The sequence below is a fragment of the Belonocnema kinseyi genome, chromosome 10 (assembly GCF_010883055.1).
Source record: "Belonocnema kinseyi isolate 2016_QV_RU_SX_M_011 chromosome 10, B_treatae_v1, whole genome shotgun sequence".
Lineage (NCBI taxonomy): Eukaryota > Metazoa > Arthropoda > Insecta > Hymenoptera > Cynipidae > Belonocnema > Belonocnema kinseyi.
The window spans coordinates 41,580,350-41,601,547 of NC_046666.1; the positions used below are offsets into that span (position 1 = coordinate 41,580,350).

General features: G+C 30.8%; 1 protein-coding gene across 1 annotated transcript in view; it reads left to right on the forward strand.

The window, feature by feature from the left end:
* The window catches only part of LOC117181089, a 39,601-nt gene extending 23,487 nt beyond the window's left edge, over window positions 1–16,114 (forward strand). Inside the window, exons 11-13 of the mRNA XM_033373657.1 lie at window positions 1,943–2,172; window positions 15,735–15,841; window positions 15,999–16,114. Of these exons, the coding sequence (XP_033229548.1) occupies window positions 1,943–2,172; window positions 15,735–15,841; window positions 15,999–16,114 (453 nt within the window). The remainder of the gene's footprint in view (window positions 1–1,942; window positions 2,173–15,734; window positions 15,842–15,998) is intronic.
* Window positions 16,115–21,198: the final 5,084 nt, after the last annotated feature.

A 21,198-nucleotide genomic window follows, 5' to 3' on the forward strand; every position in this document is an offset into this window, starting at 1 on the left:
CTCTTATACATATGATCCATATTAGGTGCTTATTATTATTATTATTTATAATAAACATAATTACCTGATATGAAGGAATAGCTTTTTCTACGGAATCAATTATACATTAGATAGAAATGAAACCTAAGTATTATATTTGGTAATACAAGAAACATGGATAATTTTTTAAACAACCTTAATTAACAAATGCACTATTTGTCTACTTTTGCAAGTACAAACTTGATTTTTTTCAACGCAATCAGCTATAAATAACTAGCTTCTAAGTTTTAAGTACATTTCGATGAAAATAAACAATTTTTGATGTTAACAAAAATTGTCCATACCAATTTTTATCATGTTAAGTATTTATAACAACAACAAAAAAACAACAAAAACCAGGGTTTTCACGAAATAAAAAGGAAATTATTCACTATTGTTATTGCTATTAAATAAGCAATAAGCATTTCACATGTGAAGATTTTATAAAAATCAAACTGATTCTAATAAAACACTTTCCGTTAAATCAGATCATTTTATTATTATATTGCAAAAAAAAACGTAATTTTTAGATCACAAATTCATTAGATGAGACAAATTTCATTAAACAATTATGAAGTACTATAAATTAATAACAAAATTTATTGCTCAATAACGAGCTATTAATTTCGTTAAAGAAAAAGAATTTTTATTTATAAATACATAATATAAGGAAAATTGACCTAAGCAATTATTTTTAACAATAACGATGGTTTATTGTGATTAACATTTTCTTAAAAAGTTAGAACTTAGTTATTTACAGCTAATTGGGTCAAAAAAGCCATGTATGTACGTACAAAAATAGTCTAGTAGTGCATTTGTTAATTAAGGTTCTTTAAACAATTACCCATTTTTATCGGATGACCAAATATGATACTCAGGCTGCATTGTCAAGTAACATAGGATCAATTCTATATTTATTTCTAACAAAGTCAATACATTTTTTTTAAATTAATTTGATATTGAACATATTTTTGGATAGTTTCTTCATATTGACTAGGTATTTTTGAGTGAATTCAATTATTTGTTGAAGAATTCTATACTTCAAAAGTAAACTTTTTTTCATTTTTGTTATTAAATACAATTTTTTTTTCAAAAATAAGCCACGCAAGCTTGTGTGGTATTTTATTAAATTTCCTAAAAAAAAAACTTTCAAATCATAGAAAAATTATCTTCTAAAATTCAATTTATTCACGGAATTTTTTCTGCCCCACTGTGGGGCGCCACACAGCAGGGGCCGCACCAAACTGGGGTTAAATCAAACAAGTTCAAAATAATTTGCAAAAATCAATTCTTGATCGAGTTAAAATATTTATTTAATTAAGTAAACGGCACTAAGGAAAGTTTTGATGCTCCTAAATTTCTGGATCACAAAATAATATTATTAAATTTTTTTTTTGAAATTTGTCTTGTATTTCCAGAGTTTTAGGACAATACAAAACGTTCCTTAGTGCCTTTTATATAATTTCCTAAATTTTCAATTTAAAATCTCAATGACAATTATCCGATTCCTACTTTACCGACATTTTTTATCATACTAATTCCACACTAAATTTGATATTGAGCTGAAAATTTTAAGAAAATAAACGAAAAGGGCTAACAAACGTTTATGTACTAATAAATCTTGAAATACAAAAAACAATTTTTAAATGTTTATTTGTAGTTGTGATAAATTTATTAGTACATAAATTATAAAAAAATATCGATAAGGTAGGAATCGGATAAGTGTCATATGTCCTTTAAGAAAAAAATAACTTGAATTGATAATCGGAGGTCTTTATGTCAATCCAAAATTTATCAAACACATGTGCCTTGAAACAAAAAAAAAAGAGAAAAAATTTCTTATAATTTCCTTTTTTCTTCAATGAGCTCCAATAATAACATTATAAACCTGAAATCTTAATATAAAAATGTGTATCTCTTTCAGCTAGAGGACTCTCAAGACTTGCCCGTCGAGACAAAACCGAAAGAACCTCCAGAGAAAGTGAAACTAAGTCCTAAAAAAGATGTACAATCAGTTGATAACATCAACGTAAAAGTTCAGGAATCACTGAGCGAAACTGGAGCAGAAATTAGTTGCTTTTGCTTCAAAATGTGTCGTGGTCTCGTCCATCCATCGGTAGATTCTCCAGGAAGTGTTTACCTTTCGTCGAAAAGGTCAAGGCTTAATCTCTCCAATAAGAAGAAACCTTAATTATCAGCAGTCGGTACGAAAGGGTTCTGCTAATGCCCCTTTCAACGTTCAGTGACGATTTTCAATATTTATGTTTTTATTAAGTTTTAAAAAAAAAACCCTCTTACAAATAAGTAATTAAATAAGATCTTATTCGCAAGGTTTAAGCTTATATAAATTAAAATTTTAAGGAAACCCGGTAGGGAGGGGTATATTAAAAGTAAAATTTTTGAAGAGAGTTTTATTCCCTACGATACACAGATAATAGAAAGTGAAGAAAACTTAATCCATGAAGGGCATGTGACACACTCAGTTCCCTGTTACCGACCTCACTTTTTGTGCTCACTTAATTTTTTTTTGAACTTGAAAACTTTTTTTGCAAATAAAATATCGGACTGCAACTTTGAGAAACGCACCAAAAGACCATGAAGTACGTTTATGTACTTTATTTGAGTAGGAATTTCGATATAAATTATTTTCATAGAAATTAACTGAAACCATTTTTTGACATTACCTCGACATTTTTTGAACATAAGAACTTTTCTTATTCTCTTGCATTTCTCGAAGTTTGAGGCCGATATTTTACGTATAAAAAAAGTTCTTAGGTTCAAAAAATGTCAAAGTACAAAGAAAATATGTTAAAAATTGGTTCCAGTTTTGATATTCTTGAAAATAATGTTTAGCGAACTTTTTACTCAAATGAAGAACACAAACGTAATCTATGGTCTTCTGATGCATTTTCCAAAGTTTCAGTCCGATATTTTATTAGTAATAAAGTTCTTAAGGGCATGTGACACAGCCAAATACCTATATTATCGACCTCACTTTATCAGCTCACTGAATATTTTTTTGAACCTAAGAACTTTTTTTGTAAATAAAATATTGAGCTGAAACTTCGGAAAATGTATTAGAGAACGATAAAGTACGTTTAGGTACTGCCTTTTGGCAGGAACTTTACTGAAAATGATTTCATCTTTTTTCTGAACCTCGACATTTTTTGAACGTTCGAACTTTTTTATACATAAAAGATCGGTCTCAAACTTTGAGAAATGCAAGAGCCGAAAGAAAACTGCGTTAAAGTACAAAGCTTAATAATAAAAGATTTTTAAAAAATCTCAACAATCAATTCCAACGGCATCAGCCGGTAACGTTGTACACGAAAATACAAACCTTCTAGAGTCTCGTCTAGTGGCCGCCAGGTTTCGTATTTTCGTGTACAACGTTAGCGGCTGATGCCGTTGGAATTGATTGTTGGAATATATTTTTTTACATCTTTTATTATTAAGCTTTGTACTTAAACGTGGTTTTCTTTCGGCTCTTGCATTTCTCAAAGTTTGGGACCAATTTTTTATGTATAAAAAAAGTTCAAACGTTCAAAAAATGTTGAGGTTCAGAAAAAAAATGAAATAATTTTCAGTGAAGTTCCTACCAAAATGCAGTACTTAAACGTACTTTATTGTACTCTAATACATTTCCCAAAGTTTCAGCTCAATATTTTATTTATAAAAAAAGTTCTTAGGTTCAAAAAAACATTCAGTGAACTGAAAAAGTGTGGTCGGTAATATAGGTATTTAGCTGTGTCACATGCCCTTAAGTTCAAAGAAAATTCAGTAAACTTCAAAAGTAAGGTCGATAATAAAGTATTTGAGTGTGTTACATGCCCTTGAAGGCATGTGATAATTGTCTGATTCCACCTTAACGACAATTCTTTTGGATCGTACCAATTTTACACGAAATGAGATATCAAGCTTAAAGGTTGGGCAAATAAGGAAAAGGGAATGAAGAAAATTCATGTATTAATACATTTTTTATAATTACAAAGAAGAATAATCTTGAAAAATGATTTTTTTTTACCCATGATAAAATTAGTACATAAATGGTCCTTCATTCCTTTTCTTTATTTTTCCAAACTCTCAGATATATATCTTATTTCGTTTTGAATTGGTCTAATCCAAAAAAATGTCGCTCAAGTAGGCATTGGATAAAATAGGAAGTTATCCCATTCCTACTTTGCCGGCATTTTTTGGATCATACCAATTCCACACAAGATTAGAGATTCAAAATTCTCGGTCATAAAAAATTGGGCAGTATTCTCGAGAATATTCTCCTTCTGGAAAATATATGTGAAAAATTTCGACTTTCGAATATCGATTTCAATTTTAAATAGCTATAAGATTAATGCATTTAGCACCATTGAGACATCTTAGATTTACAATTACAATCATATTTTTAGAAAATTAATATTTAAATCACATTTTAATGATTTTAAAATATTTTAAATAGATTAAATACTAACCTTTCGTCCCTTCGAAAAATCGGTTACAATGGTCGGTAATATCCTCGGTTATATTCTCTTTCTCAGGGTAATATTTCCCCTTCGCATCTCAACACGAGATATCGAGCTGAAAGTTTGGGAAAATAAAAGGAACTAAGGGACGTTTATGAAAAACAATTATTGTTTAGGAATCTATTTTGTAATTGTAAAAATGTAATAATAAATAAACCCCAGTGTGTACAAAACTATGAAAATCCCAAGAACGTCCTTGGGATGTTTATAGGACATCCTATTTGAGGCCAATCAACGTTTCTAAGACGTCCAATGTCCTAAAGATAACCTAAAGACGTCTTAAAAACATGGACGTTCACGGGACATCTTTCGTACTGACATTAGACGTTTTAAGAGCATCCCTAGAATGACCAAAAGACATGTTATAAAAGACATCTTAGGGATGTCCCAAAGACGTATCTAGGACATCCTTAATTTTTTGCCCACTGGGACGTTACTTCGTCCTTTTCCTTTACTTTCCCTAACTTTTAGCTTGATATAATATTTCGTGTTGAATTTCTATGATAAAAAAAATGTCGGGTAAGGTAGGAATCAGATGTGTTACATGCCCTTAAGAGAATAAAACATCATTTCACCTCTTCTTACCAATAATGGACTAGAAAAGTTGGACATGATCCCTATAGGATCCTTTTTTGAATTCCTAACTCAAATGAAAATCTGAGATGGAATCCCAGTGAGCCAAAAAATGAAGGATGTTCTAGAGATGTCTTCGGGACATCCCTAAAACGTCTTTGGAACCAAAGGACGTTCTTGGGATGTTCATGGTTTTGTGCCCAATGGGATGGGAAATATTTGTGGGTTTCCACATGGATTACGAATTTCTTTCTGGATCCCTATACGAGGTGTGTGCAAAAAGTAAGGTGACTTTTCAATTTTCGCGGGCTACTTACATTCAAGTTTTAAATTTTTTGTTTTGTTGTGTTGGTACACTCGTCACGATCATATGTTCACAGTTTTGACTATATAGCTCGTGTTGTTTTTCTGGCAGAGGCGTAAAAGGTTAGAAGGGTTTGGTGTGCTCGGCGATTTTCTTCTTTTGAAAAAAATGGAGCAAAGAGTTTGCATTAAATTTTGTGCGAAAAATGGAATCCAGTGCTCTAAAAATGTTGAAAAATCGCCGAATTACCATCACGGAAGTTGCTGAAGATGTTGGCATATCGGTTGGCACATGCCATGCTATCTTTTCGGACGTTTTGGGTATGAGACGTGTGTCAGCGAAATTTGTTCCAAAACTGCTTAATTTTGATCAAAAGATCCATCGCATAACCATAGCTCAGGAGATGTTGAATGAAGTCAATAATGATATTCACCGGGTTTGGCCCCCAGTGACTTTTTTCTTTTCCCAAAACTGAAGAGACCCATGAAAGGACATTGATTTTCAACGATTGAGGAGATAAAATCTGCATCGCTGAAAGAACTCAAGGCTATACCACAAAATGATTATCAGAAGTGCTTCGATGATTGGAAAAAGCGTTGGCACAAGTGTATTATATCTGAGGGGGATTTCTTTGAAGGGGATAAAATAAATATTGAGGAATAAATGAATATTTTTTGAGAAAACCATAAAATCACCTTATTTTTTGAAAACACCTCGTATGATGCTACTACATGAAATTCCACACGGAAGTGAAACATTTAAAAAAATGAAACATATCCCTTAGCTCTGACGGACCGAAGGACCCGAATGAAACCTCTACAAAGTATCCGTAAGGTCCCCATTCGGTTCCTTTTTAAAAAACTCGAAAAAACAGCAAAATCAACTTTTAAATTGATAAAATTCGGATTTTACGTTAAAATTCCCTATAGAAGGTAACGGCATAATCGCACTCGTTTTTTTTTTGCAATGGTAAAAAGTTTAAAAATATACAGGGTGGACACGCTGGGGCTTACATACATGGCGAGTTGAATGCTACCCGAATTGCATAACAGCAGGGCAGAAGCCATTATACAGGGGTATTTTCATATTTCACGCCTTTAAAGTTTCATTCGGATTGGCCATTCCGTCAAGTCCGTGCCTCTTCGGAGTTTCCATTTTCAGAGAAAGAAAACCCGTAATTTTTTGGTTTTCGAAAGTCGAATATTAACACGTTCCACAAGGCAATTTAAAATTTCATTTAAGTACTATGGGAAAATTTTTAATTTTCGAAACATTGAACTCATGTTCCAGGGTTTCATCGAAACGAGCCGAGATTATTACGGATTAAGGAGGAGTGCGCCTACAAAATAAAATCAGACTAATAACTTTCATTTCCTACACACCCCTACCCTGCCCAGAGCGCCACAAATGACCCAAAAATACAAAAAAATACATTTGTACGTATTATTGTTACTTTTTAACAATTTCCGTCGTCTTTTTCATACAAATATTTATTAATGTACAATTTTAATATTTACGATGACTTTTCAAACAATTTTCAATTCTTTAAAGAAATGTATATTATTTAAACAATTATTAATACCAAAAAAGTAAAAAAATAATCGTATTTTCTTATGGAAATGTAGTAATTTTTCTGAAAACATTATGTAATTATTTAAATAATTATTTATTGTCTAGTTTCAACATTTCCAAAAATTGAGCCAGAGATATCAAATTTCTTTTTAAATTAGTATCATATGCTACGTTTTGTTGAATAAGTTCATCATTTTGATTCATTTATTTTAAGGTTTAATAAATTTATATTTGTTTAAACAATCTATATTTGCTCAAGCATTTTTTATAGTTAAAGAAATGAAATACAATAGAACACATAAAATTATATTTCTGACTGTATAGTGTGTAAAAAGAATACATTAACCATTTTTAATGGTTTAAATAAATATAAGTTGTTTAAATAATTTCTTTTCCAACAATAATTTAAAAATAGTAAGTAATTCTATGTCTTCTATTTTATTTCATTGTTTTAGTTATCAAGAAATAACTGCTTGAGCTAATCAAAATTGTTTCAATAAATATAAATTTGTTAAACATTAGAAGAAATGTATCAAAATTATATAATTATTTAAAAAAAATAGCATAGGATACCAATTTGAAAAAACGTGGACATCTCTGGCCAATTTTCAGAATTCTTAAAAATAAACAATAATAACATAATGTTTTTAGAAAAATGTACCGCTCGAAACAATGACAAAGTATTGCATTTCAATAAGAAAATACGATTATTTTTTTAATCTTTGGGGAATAAATAATCGCTTAAATATTTTTAATTTGTTTAAACAATTGTGAATTTATTAAATAGTTATGGTAAATATAAAAATTGTCGATTAATAAATATTTGGGAATTGCTTAAAAGTACTGGTAACAATAATACATAAAAATGTAGGTTTTTTATTTTTGAGTCATTTGTGGCGCTGTGAAGAGGGTAGGGGTGGGTAAGAAATTAAAGTTATTAGTATGGTTTTATTTCGTAGGGACTCCTCTTAAATCCCTAAAAAACTTGGCTCCTTTCCATGAAACCCTGAAACATGAGTTCAATTTTTCAAAAATTCCCCATGTTAATTAAATGGAACTTCGAATTCGAATTTCGAAAAACAAAAAATTAAGGATTATCTTTCTCCGTAAATGGAAACTGGGAGGGGGGGGGGGGTTGTCTCACCCTCTTGAGTGAGATTTGCGGGTTTCGACACACAGCTTTAAATTCTACATTTTTTAGCGAATAAACAAATAAATACAAACACACAAATGTCAATATGTTAAAAGTGTGTTGAGTTCAATGTGAAATTGTGAGTAAATTTGAAAAAGCCATTTTTTTTTTATCTTTTCACACATTTACATTTATGGACACATGTACATTCGAACAGAAACACCTAGATTTCTAAGAGAGTTCTAGACCCTTATTTTTAAATTGGGCTTTCAATTTTTGTTTAAACAAACAAATGTAACGATCAAAATTGCCATTTTTCTTTTTGTCGTTCCCGGTGCTTGGCAATAACAGGAAAATTTTTGAAATCGCCAAAGTTCCATAGAGTAAGTAACATTAGTTAAAGATGTTCTAATATTATATAATAAACAAACCAAAAATTTATACACAAATTATTTGTTGAAAGTATTTCTTTATACGATTTTCGATAATTTTATATGTTTTCAAGTTATAGTGCAAGCAATTTGGATAAAAACAATATAATAATGAAATTTCTTCTTGAGATTATGATTGTTAATATTATAAACAAATTTAATAAGCAAATGCATTAATCAGGCATTTTTCGAAAGAAAAATTTATTTTCTTTCAATGTGAACTTTTTTAATTAGGAACTTAATAATTTTTTCAAAATTTAGAATTTGTTATTAATAACATTATTTTTTTAAACAAATGCATTATTCAGGCTTTTTCGGCAGAAAAAGTAGTGTTTTTTCAACAGTCCTATCAGTTGGGAACTTCATGAGAATTTCAGAAACATTTAGAATCAGATGATACATTTTATTAATTTTATTAACAAATTTAATAAACAAATGCATTAATCAGGCATTTGTGGACCAAAAAATTCGTGTTTAACGATTTCAACATTTTTAATTAGAAACTTGATGAGAATTTCAGCAAAATTAATCATTTCTTATCAATTTAATGATATTTATAATCAAATTTAATAAACAAATGCATTATTTTAGCATCTGTCGACGAAAACATTCCTTTTATTCGATGTCAGACTTTTTAATTGAGATCTTCATAATAAATTCAGCAAAAATTATGATTAGTTGACCAATTTTGTAATTTTTTAAAAACAAATTTAATTTTTAAAATGCATTATTCAGGCATTTGTAGATATAATGTTGCTGAATTTATTATGAAGTTCCCAATTAAAATGTATGACATTGAAAAAAGGATTTTTTCGTCCACATTTGCCCCAATGATGCATCTGTTTGTTAAATTTGTTTTAAAAAATAATAAAATTTATCAAATAATTATGAATGTTGCTGAAATTGTCATTAAGTTCCCAACTAAAAGAAGTGGCATAAAAAACGAATTTTTCTGCCGACAAATGCCCGAATAATGCATTTGTGTATTAAATTTATTTTAAAAAATCATTAGATTAATCAATAAACTAAAAAAAAATTATAAAATTATCATATAGTTCCTATAATATGAACAATAATTATCACCAGAAGAAATTTCTTTATCATTATATTGTTTTTATTCGAATTTCCTTTAACAAAACTTGATAAAATGCAAAATTATGGGAAATCGTAGAAAACATACTTGCAACAAATAATTTCTTTGTACCAAATGTTTTTTGTTTATTACATAATATTGGAACATCGGTAAGTAATATTACTCCATGAACCTTGAGAGATTTCAACCATTTACCTGTTAGTGACGAGTACCAGGAACGGCAAACAGTAAAAATTACCATTTTTTCCGTCATATTTGTTTATTTATAAAAAAATTAAAAGCCTGATTAAAAAATCAGCCTCGAAAAATAACTCTCTTAAAAATCTGATCAGCTTTTTTCATTTTTTTGTTTGTCCAAATCGGTCAATATTTGTGGGTTTTACGTTATTCTGAACCAAGTCATTTTTTTCACTGTGCGGCAATCCGACGCATTTTATTTATTTTTTCACACATGAACAAATAAGAATAAATGTTTTAAAATATGTTGATTTCTTCGTGGAATATGTTGGTTCAAAAAAGCTTTTTTTAAAAAGGACAACGACATTGGCTAATTAATTTCCAATTATTTAAACAAAAGGCATTTCTTTCAATAATTTTAGTTTTCTTTTCGATTATTATTTTTTTTTTTTATTAAAAATGATTACTATTTCTTTATCGGTATGCTTATCGACATTGGCGAATTAATTTGTAATTATTTAAATAAATTTTTTTTCTTTAAATAATTTTTTCGCAAAAATTTGTTGTTTTTTAATCAAAATTATTACTTTTGGTATAGACGAATATTTATCAAGATTGGGTTATTAATTTTTAATTATGTAAACAAATTCCATTTTGATAACGACTGGAATCCGAAATATCTCTTTTGATCAAAATGAACCACCGTGAAAGCATTAAATGTATTACTAAATTCCATTTGTTTCAAAATTTTTTGAACTAGAAATTTATTATCGCTATAAAATAAATTTATTTAAAAATATTTTCCAATTGAATAAACCATAAATTATTACTTATTTTCAACAACCTTTAATTTGTTTAAACAATAATTCTGCTGTGGAAACAAATAAGGGTTTGTTAAATAATAAAGTTAAGATGTAAATATAAAGTTAATTAATACATAACCCTGATTATCAGTTGAAAATAAATAATAATTTATTGTTTCAACAATTGTAATATATTTGGAAAGAAATTTATGTCACCAATGAAAATAAACTGCCAGTTCGACGAATTTTGAAAGAAAAGAAATAACATTTATTAGACAAATGGAATTTGTTTACATAACAAAAAATTAGTTAAATAATGTTGTTAAATACTTCTCTAGACTAACAGTAATAATGTATATGCATTTTTTACAATTTAAAATAATTAAATTTGTTTAAACAATTAAAAACAATGAAAACATGTTGATAAGCATTCCACTAAAGAAATATTAATAATGTTTAATATTTAATTAAGAATAACAACATATTTAAACACACTATTGGTTTAAATAATTAAAAATTAATTACTTAATGTTAATAAATATTCCACTAGATCAATAGTAATAATTTTTAGGAAAAAAACTTATTTTCGAAAAAAAAATTATTTAAACAAATTACATTTTTTCGCATGTGTGATACATGAAATTCTTCGTTGGATAATTCTCAGCGAATCGATATCCTTTCCTGTCGCATTTTCCCAAACGCTAATAGATTATTGCAAAAACTCTAAAAAATTATTTTTCCTCATGCATTATGGGAAACTTCAAGTCAAAACCGGCAACTGTTAAAATAAAAATTATAAAAATAAAAAAATACGGAATTTCTTTTTTCGGACTTTTAATGAAATGGGAGGATTGTTGGCTTCTTACATGAAAAAAAAATTCATGCATTTTTGGACCACCCTAATGTAGAATTATGAATAAATGTAAAAAACGATGAGAAAATAACCCAAACATACCCAGTGAATGGAACGGTCACGCAATTGCGTAACCATTTATTTCGGCCCGCTGGGGCAAATTTTCATCCCTTTTCACATTTAGTCAGAATCTAACATAGAAATCAACTTGTTTTTACAGAATTATATTTATTTATCCAGATGTTAAAAAATTGCAAATTAAACATTTTCTGCGGTAACCGAAATTGTAAATAAATGCGAAAATTGATGAAAATATGCCCTAGCGGACATATATGTCCTAGAGGACCGCTAGGGATAATTTTCACCCATTTTCACATTTATTCACAATTTCAGATATAACTCAAGACTTTAAATCTTTTTACATATTTACAGTTACGTAATTGCATTTAGTGCGTTGAAAAAATTCAGAATTAAAATCTGTGTGCAGCAATCCGACGTCTGGTTACCGCACAGTTTTTAATTTGGTATTTTTTAACACGTGAACAAATAAATGTTCTAGAAGATGTTGAGTTCTATGTGGAATTTTGAATGAGGAAAGGGATGAAAATATGCCCAAGCGTGCCCAGTGAACGGAACAGTCACGCAATTGAAGAACCTTTCCATTCACGCGTTCCGCTGTTGAGATCTAAAGAATTCGAATAGGCCACCTGGTGACAGAATCGGAAAGCCCTGAGAGTAGGTAACTTTTGACGGGAAATATAGGCGAATATACGAAAATAATTTTTCTAAAGATTTTATAGTGAAATCAGGAAAAAAATAAAAAGTTACAAATAAAATAAATCAAACTTTATCAATGGAGTTTTCGCCACGAAAATCGAAAAGGAACGTGTTTTGTTGTGTGTTTGGTTGCTCTTCTATACTTCTATGCTTCTTCTTCTTCTGCTCTCCTATTAAAAAAAAAATATGAAAAATCTTATAGTACATGTATAGCATTTACTGATAGTATGACTTGAGAAATAAAACAGAATGAAGTAAAAAAAATTTACGAATTTGAAATGGATTTTCAAACTTGTTCCACTGCCAATAAAAAAGATTGAAGAAAAAGTTATAATCATCAAGTATTTATCGTTTTTATTCTTCAATAATTATTCAGCATTCCGAGTGAATATAATCAAAACAGATTCTAAATAAAAATATTATTTTAGGTACAAATCTATCAACATAACCTTAAATATGAAAAAAGTTACTGCTGATTTGTCATTTCAAGCTGATATAAATTAAATTTTTGCATTGAAATGTCGATATTTAATATTACATTTTAAATGTTTATAAGGGGAAACAATTAAAGAATTTATTGTTTATACAACAAGAGTTTTTAAATTCACAGTTTGCAAACAAAATGCAATAACAGAAACTGAAGTTCCATTTTCCACCAGGTGTCCTGCATGTAAAATTCTTCCTCCTTCTACGAAGTTTCTACATGCCGTTGTGGATTTTGTGAAATCACAAATTTGAGTTAGGGAATTATATCGTAATTATAGACAAGAATTCATCAAGGATCCCATATGGGCGCCCACATTGGTCACCATTTTTTTTTACTATGTTGGCTCTTTCAGTACGAGAGCCCCAGAGAAATTGGCCTCCTAACCTCCCGAGGCTAGTAGCGCTAGTTGCTTAAGGCGCTTGGCTTGCTAACTTACCACAAATTGGCCAATGGCGCTCTAGGCGAAAGTCAGCGGTCTACGCTCTTGCGTGACTGGTAGTGTTAGTCTGAGAGCCGAGGACGTTTTTGGCGAGTTATTAGGTAACGATTCTGCCACTATTTTCCTGATTGTTGAGAATATACTCATCACCAAATGTGACTTCTCCAGGGGTAGTCCCGGGGAGGTGTTTAATTACTCATTCGAAGTTGTAAAAAAAATTATTCCGTGCAATTGGCAGAAGAATAGGCCGGTGCGGAAGGGGGGGGGCAAAACGATCTAGAGGTGTAAAAGAATGTCATTTTAAAGTTATATTATAACACCCCAATTTTTTATATAACATTCTACTCATTATTCAAAACATATATTCGAAGAGGCAGAACAAAATCTCGGGGATAACATCCTGGCAGAACATCGCAAACTGCCCGGTTTTGACATAGGTCATTGCTGGTCGGTTTACGGCCCTGACACTGCGAGCAGAGTGGACACTTGTGCTCCGAAGACGATCAGTAGCGTAACTAGACATAGTTTACATTCAAAGCAGGAAGATTCAGCCGTTACCCTACGACTTATTTTAATCATTTTGTTTACAACTTCGAATGAGTAAATAAACACCTTCTCCCCGGGACTACCCCTGGAGAAGCCACATTTCGTGATCAGTATATTCTCAACAATCAGGAAAATAGTGGCAGAATCGTTACCTAATAACTCACCAAAAACGGCCTCGGCTCTCCGACTATGTGGTTTGCCCACTACATGGACGCTGAGAGTCCAACTCGTCTAGAATGAAAGATTAATGCAGTGCGGTCATGATGCGGACATAAGAAATATACTAGGCAGTCAGATAAGTACCTGAAAATTCTAAGAGATGGCATTAGTATTCACTAATGTGAACCATTTTCGTCGAGCTTGATCGTTCAAATGACGCCTGTCAAAACTTCAACCATTTATGTTTACGCATTTACAAGTTACAGCACTGAGAAGCGACTAACCTCCGAGTTTTTTTTTTTATATGGAAAAATCTGAGTTTCGAGTTTTGATCAAACACTACTATCTTCGCAAGAAAACGATATCCGAGACCAAGGCCGAGCTGGATAAGTATTACCCGGACTCTGCACCGTCGACTGGAACGATTCATAAGTAGTTTATCGAGTTTCGTTGTGGCCGTACGAGCACAGGTGATGCTGAACGATCTGGGCGCCTAAAAGAGGTCACTACACCAGAAAATGTCGAAAAAATCCATGATATAATGTTGAATGATCCCAAAGTGAAATTCAGAGAGGTAGCTAATGCTGTAGGCATATCATTGGAACGCGTGGGCAATATCGTGCATTCAGTTTTGGGCATGAAGAAGCTCTGCGCGCGATGGGTGCCGCGTTTGCTCACAGTGGACCAAAAACGAATTCATGTGACAATTTCCCAGCAGAATTTGGCATTATTTTCGCGTAAGCCGACCGAGTTTTTGCGCCGATTCATAACCATGGATGAAACCTGGATCCACTACTACACTCCTGAGTCAACGCAACAGGCAAAATAGTGGGTTCCACCGTGCCAAAATGCTCCGAAGCGTCCAAAAACCGATTGAAAATCGAAATCGCTGAAAAACGACCGCATTTGAAGAAGAAAAAACCGCTTTATCATCACGACAATGCGCCTGTTCATTCATGCTTAGTTGCACAAGCAAAATTGCATGAAATCGACTTCAAATTGGTTCCGCAGCCACCGTATTCACCAGACCTGGCCGCCAGCGACTATTACTTGTTCCCTAACCTGAAGAGATGGCTCACCGGTAAGCTTTTTTACTCAAATGAGGAGCTCATAGCTGAAACTGAGGCGTATTTTGGAGACCTTCCCATCGAGTACTTTTCGGACGGTATCAAAAAGTTAGAAAATCGTTGGACTCGCTGTATCGACCTAAAAGGAGAGTATGTTGAAAAATAAAACCGACTTTGGCCAAAAAAACGTCTCCGTGTTTCATTTTTCAGGGACTTATCAGACTGCCTAGTAAGTATAGGTGCGAAAGCCGTTCGGAATTGAGAGTTACTCCGAGTTGAAAGCCTGGAGTCCAACATTCGCTGTTTCTCCAAGTTCCAACACTGGCGCCCTCACGCTGTCAGCGAGAGACAGTGGGACCACTAGTCCGATAGTGCTGCCATGGCGCATGCGGTTGGTAAGCTATGAGGCCAATTTCTCTCTCCGTGTAGGCTGAAATAATTAAAATATCATAATCTAATATTAATTCTGTATAAAAAATGAGAACTGAAGCAAGAGAAGGCAGGAGGAAAACTCAGAATGAAAAAAGTTGACCGCAACGACACAAGCTACCACTTGTCGTTTACGCTCTTTATTATTCGCTATTCGTACATCTCAGTGTTTCGTTCTACTGTGATATACCAACATTATTATCGCTTACTTCCCCTTGTTCGTTCGCGTCGAGTTTCCTAATAATAAGTCTTCCCTAGATGCGATGAATTGTCGAGCTATCGCCATAATAAAACGTTCCTTCGCTACTCGTTAACTTATTTTATTATTGTTATTATAATTCTCGTTATCGTTTATAGAAAAAATAAGTCTTTAAATAATCACATAAGAGTCGTCGAGCGATTCGGGAGTCTGGAGGGAAAGATAGAAAAGAGAGAAAGAGTGAGTCCACTGAAGACCCTCGACGGTAGATAAAACTCAGCGAAAAATATACAATTAAGTGTGCAGAGTCCTTATAATTATCTACAGCAACCTTAGTACGTTAAAACGAATAATACGTCCAAAGCTGATTGAGCGTACGATTGTATAGATTGGTATAAGTTGTATCCAGCTTTTTCGAAAAGGAAAAAAGGATACGAGACTCCGAATCAATTCGATTGAGGCGCTCGCGGACGATCGCAAAGGAGCTCCACCTAAGAAAATCGACAAAGGCAATCCGTTCCTCCTACCTGCCGATTGAAGTCCATCATCTACGTAGAGTTCTAAAATTATCGAGAGTTTATATCTTCCTAATATATTCTATAGTTCACGTAATCTAAAAAATTTACTTTTCGTGAATTAATTTGTATCACACCGCCATCATAAGTTCGATTTTAGGTACAGTGAACACTGATATATAAATATAATACCAAGGCGGCGATTTGGTGGGTAATTGAAAATTACCGATTTTCCCGGTCTAGTTTTTCAATTTTCACGGTCAATTAAAAGTAAAATATTTATGTTTGCCGCAAAACTCAAACATTTATTTATATATATCATGTTTAATCTAAATATCCTTTGACACAACAAAGCGAAAAGTTTCAAAATAACTGAATTTTGAAACAAATACAGCGAAACCCTTCAATAGCCCTCCCTTCTATAGCCCTTCCGAGGATCGAAGCCGCGCCGCAGGTAGGTGTAAGAGGAGGTGCGCAGGGTCTGCGGTTGTCACCCAGGCGTGAACAAAAAAAGCGGAGTGGGCTATAATGAGTTAGTTCCCACCCATCTTCAGCCCCAAAATCGGCGCTATAGAAGAGTTTCACTGCACTTGAATTTTTCACTAAAAATTATCCATTTTCAACAAAAATGGAAAATTAAAACATTCAGTCAGGAAAATTAATTAGAATAGTTGAATTTTAAGCCAAAAGGATAAATTAAAATAATAAAATGATGAATATTTAACTAAAATAGTCGAATTTGCCATTAAAGCAGACAAGTTTTCAACCAAATAGTTCAATTTTGAACTAAAAAAATCAACTTTCAAGCGAGAATGGAATCGTTAGATTTTTGGTTCATAAATTTTAATTTTAATTTAACTCGAATTTTTAGTCAAAATGATGAATCTTCAACTGGAATAGTTAAACTGGGGAAAAAAATATTAACTGAAAGGATTATTTTTCACCCAAAAATTGAATAATTGAATTTTAAGTCAAAAATTGAGTGTTCAACCAATGAAATGAGCTTTTAATTAATATTACGGAATATTTATTTACATTTTCAGTTAAATAAAAACTTTCAACCAAAAAGGAATCAAAATTTAGACAAATTAGTTCAATTATCGGAAAAAATTACTTTTCACCCAAAGGAAAAACAATTTTTCAATCAAATAGCTCACTTTTCAACGCAAGAAATAAATTGTTAATTAAAATTATGAATCTTCAAAAAAAAATTAATATTTAACAAAGAGCTCTACATTTAACCAAGTCATTTTATTTGCAACCTAAAATATGAACTTTCAACTAAAATAATCAATATTTAACTGGAATACTTGAATTTTTAACCAACATGAATGATTTTTCGACAAGGAGATTAACTTTCAAACAAAAAGATAAATTTCAAGATTCGAGTGGAATAAGTTAAATTTTCAGTTAAAAAAAAATTACAATCGACGAAAAAAATAATGCCTTAAAAAAATAGTTACATTTTCAAACAATGTGATTAAATTTCAACTAAAATTGTAAATCTTTGACTAGAATAGTTGAATTACAACCCAAAAAGATCAATTTTCAACTACGATTATGAATATTTAGATGAAATAATTTATTTTTGACCAAAAAGATGAATTTTCAACCCAGAACATTTATTTCTACAAAAAAGGCAAATTTTCAAATAAAAAAATAATTTTGAATAATTAAAAAGTTAAAATTGAAAGTTAAAATTGAAAGTTAAAATAATTTTTCACAATTTTATTTCCAATCTACAAGGTGAATTTTCCACTAAAATTGTAAATATTTTATTAGAATACTTACATTTTTAACCGAAAGAAGAATTTATAGATAGAGATTAACTTTCAAAGAAAAAGCTGATTGTCTATTAAAAAAATATATATATTTAACAAAATACGTGTATTTTTAACAATATAGTTGTATTTTCTATTAAAAAGCACCAATTTTCATTCAAATTGTTGAATTTTGAACTAAGAAAGATCAATTCTCAACTAAGCATGCAACAGTTGGATTTTCGGTTGCAGAAATTAATTTTCTACGAAACTGATTAATTTTCATGAAGTTCTTAAGCTTTTACTTTGAAATATTCAATTTAGTTTTCAATTTAAATCGTCAAATTTTAGTCGTTTCGAATTTCAATTTATTAAAATTTAAAAGTTATTACTTTTAAATTATTCATTTTTTGGATATACTAATCTAAATGTATTAAATTTTGAACGTTTTGAAATTGTGCTTTTTTGAATTTTAATCTGACATCATTTATTTCAAGATTCTTGAATTAAAAAAAAATGGTTCAACTACGAACATTTTGAAGTAGAAATGAGACGAAACTTCTTCCGCGAAAAATGGTCCATATCTAAAAATTTCAGTTTGAAGATTTTGAATTTTGAAATTTTTATTTAACAAAATTTTTAATTTTAAATTATGCAATTTTAAACGCTTTTGTTCAGAAATGATACAAGTTTAATTTCATTCCATTCGAAATACTGTCATTTTTTCAAAATTCTACCTGATTAAAATATTTTGAATTTGAACGTACTCCATTCAAAATCATTTCATAACTTTTTCTTAAATTTCAAATGCTTTAAAATCGAAATTATCAAAAAAAAATGATATTCTAGCCTGGGTTCTCCGCGTTTGAGAGCTGAGTGGCGCTCATTAAAAATAAACTAATTTTTACATGACTTTTATCAGATGTGTTTCTTTTCATTGTTCATAATAAGAAGCAGTAAAAAAAAAGTATTTGTTGAATGGAGATTTTGTTAAATTTTTGGATTTTTTACAAGCAAATGGTCAAATTCGGTTTGTGAAATATAAGCCACGTTTGCTATTTTTTTTTTTTTTTTGAAATTTTTGGTAAAATATAGCTTAAAATATGCACTAAAAGCCCTTTAAATATAAAAAAGGGATCTCCTAGTTTTCAAGAAATAATTAAACATGCATTTGAAAACTGTTTTCTTTTACTTTTCATTTGTTCGAACACGAATCAAAACTTTTTTCTTAAATATCACCTCTAGAAGTTTGTTTAAAGGGTTCCAATAAATCCTTTTAGTTGAAAAATGGGCTTTTCCGAGTATTTTGGCTTTTCACAATTAGCGTAAGCGTTTAAACAAATTATTATTGTTTATAATTATTTTTTTCTTATGATAATGCTAGATAGAGGCGTTTTTTTTTAATTTCCAACCTATATGTGAAAAGTGAACAAAAAGTTAAAAACTTAAAAAAACCCAACTATCTAGCATAAATAAAGAAGATAGTTATTACCTCATACTAATGGAAAAGTGAACAGAAAGTTGAAATTTGTAGAAAAAACTGCATCTTCCACCATTATTCTAAGAGAATATTGTACTAAATAATAATAAATGGCTCAAACAATTATTGAGCTTAAATGTAATTCATTATTTGTATGCTATAACTAAAAAACTGATAATAATTTGATAAATTTGGAAAAAACCACGGCTTTCTGACTCTAAACTAAGAAAATATGGCTAAAAACAATTGCACATGTTTTAAGTGATTTAAATAAACATATAAATATCAAAAGAAAGTATCATTATAAACCATTTGTATTTGAAGTACCCCAAAAAAATAATAATTACCGCCAAAAACACGAAAAACTAAGTTTCTTACTCATAAAGTTTTATTCAAATCCTTCAAAACAGATTTATGGGAGTGATATTTAAAATTTAAGTTTGACTTCATATTTTATGGCTAAGTGTGTTGAATTCTGTAAGTGTTCGCCAATTTATCAAGTCCTCCTTTAAATGCATCATTATATTCAAAGTTAAGATCATATACTTTACCTGTTTCGTGTCGGGCATCATATATAATGCCTAGGGAGTATTTATAATGCTTATGGACTATATATGATGCCTAGGCAATGTATAAAATATGTATTCAATTAGATAATTTACCTGAAATGGCCGGAAATTATAAACAATACCTAGGGATAATATATGATGCCTAGGGATTATACAGAATGCCTAAGGAATTGCATATGATACTTGGATAATTTAGATAATAAGTATTCAATGACTTACTTTGTCTGAAATGGTCGGGCATCATATAAAAGGGCTAGGGAGTATATATCATGCTTATGGATTATATATGATGCCTAGTCAATGTATAAAGTATTCAATTACAAAATTTGTCTGAAATATCCGGACATTATAAATAATGCCTAAGGAATTATATATCATGCCAAGGGACAATATATGATGCCTAGTGATTATATAGAATGCCTAAGGAATTGCATATGATACCTAGGTAATTTACATAATAATTATCCAATGACTTACATTGTCTGAAATATCCAGGCATTGTAATTAATGCCTAGGGATTATATATAATTTCTAGGCAACGTATATAATAAGTATTCAATTACATGCTTTGTCTGAAATGACCGAGCATTATATACAATGCCTAGGGATTATATATAATGCCTAAGGATTATATATAATGCCTGGATTATTTATTTTGCCTGTAACATATATAACAGTGACTGCGACCAATAGCTAAAATAGCACTGTTTAGCATAGGCCGTAAAATTTTTACTTAGAATATTTAGGGTATTTATTTAGGATACTTACTCTATGGAACCTATTTGCACTTATGATGGACTGGTGTGATAAAAAATAGTATGTGACATTCGGCCACAAGCGCCACTCGAAAAAGTGCCACTTAGGGTCCTGGTATCACAAATAAATTTCAACTGATTATAATTTCTGGAAAGAAAAGTCCCCTCTTTAGAACTCTACATCTCTGTTTGAGAAGATCCCCCCCCCCCCCCCCCCCCCCCCCCCCACATACTCACAATCATTATCGTCATCTTCATTATCATTTCTGTACACAAATTTCGCCGTTCGGCCTTCCAATATCGCGCAGACCGTAAATTAACACATTAATGCCTTCGTTTTTCAGTATCACAATTGAATTACCGCCATTCGTCAACGATTGGCAACTCTTTTCGCTATAACGCGTCGACAGCTAGAAAAATATAGAATTTGCTCGCCTGCCTACGAGAACTAAATCGTAAAAACGAGCGTGAGCAGGCATGTCTCTTAGTCATCGTCCGCTGTCCAAATTAAATTAGAAATAATCGCAAATTTCTATCCACTGA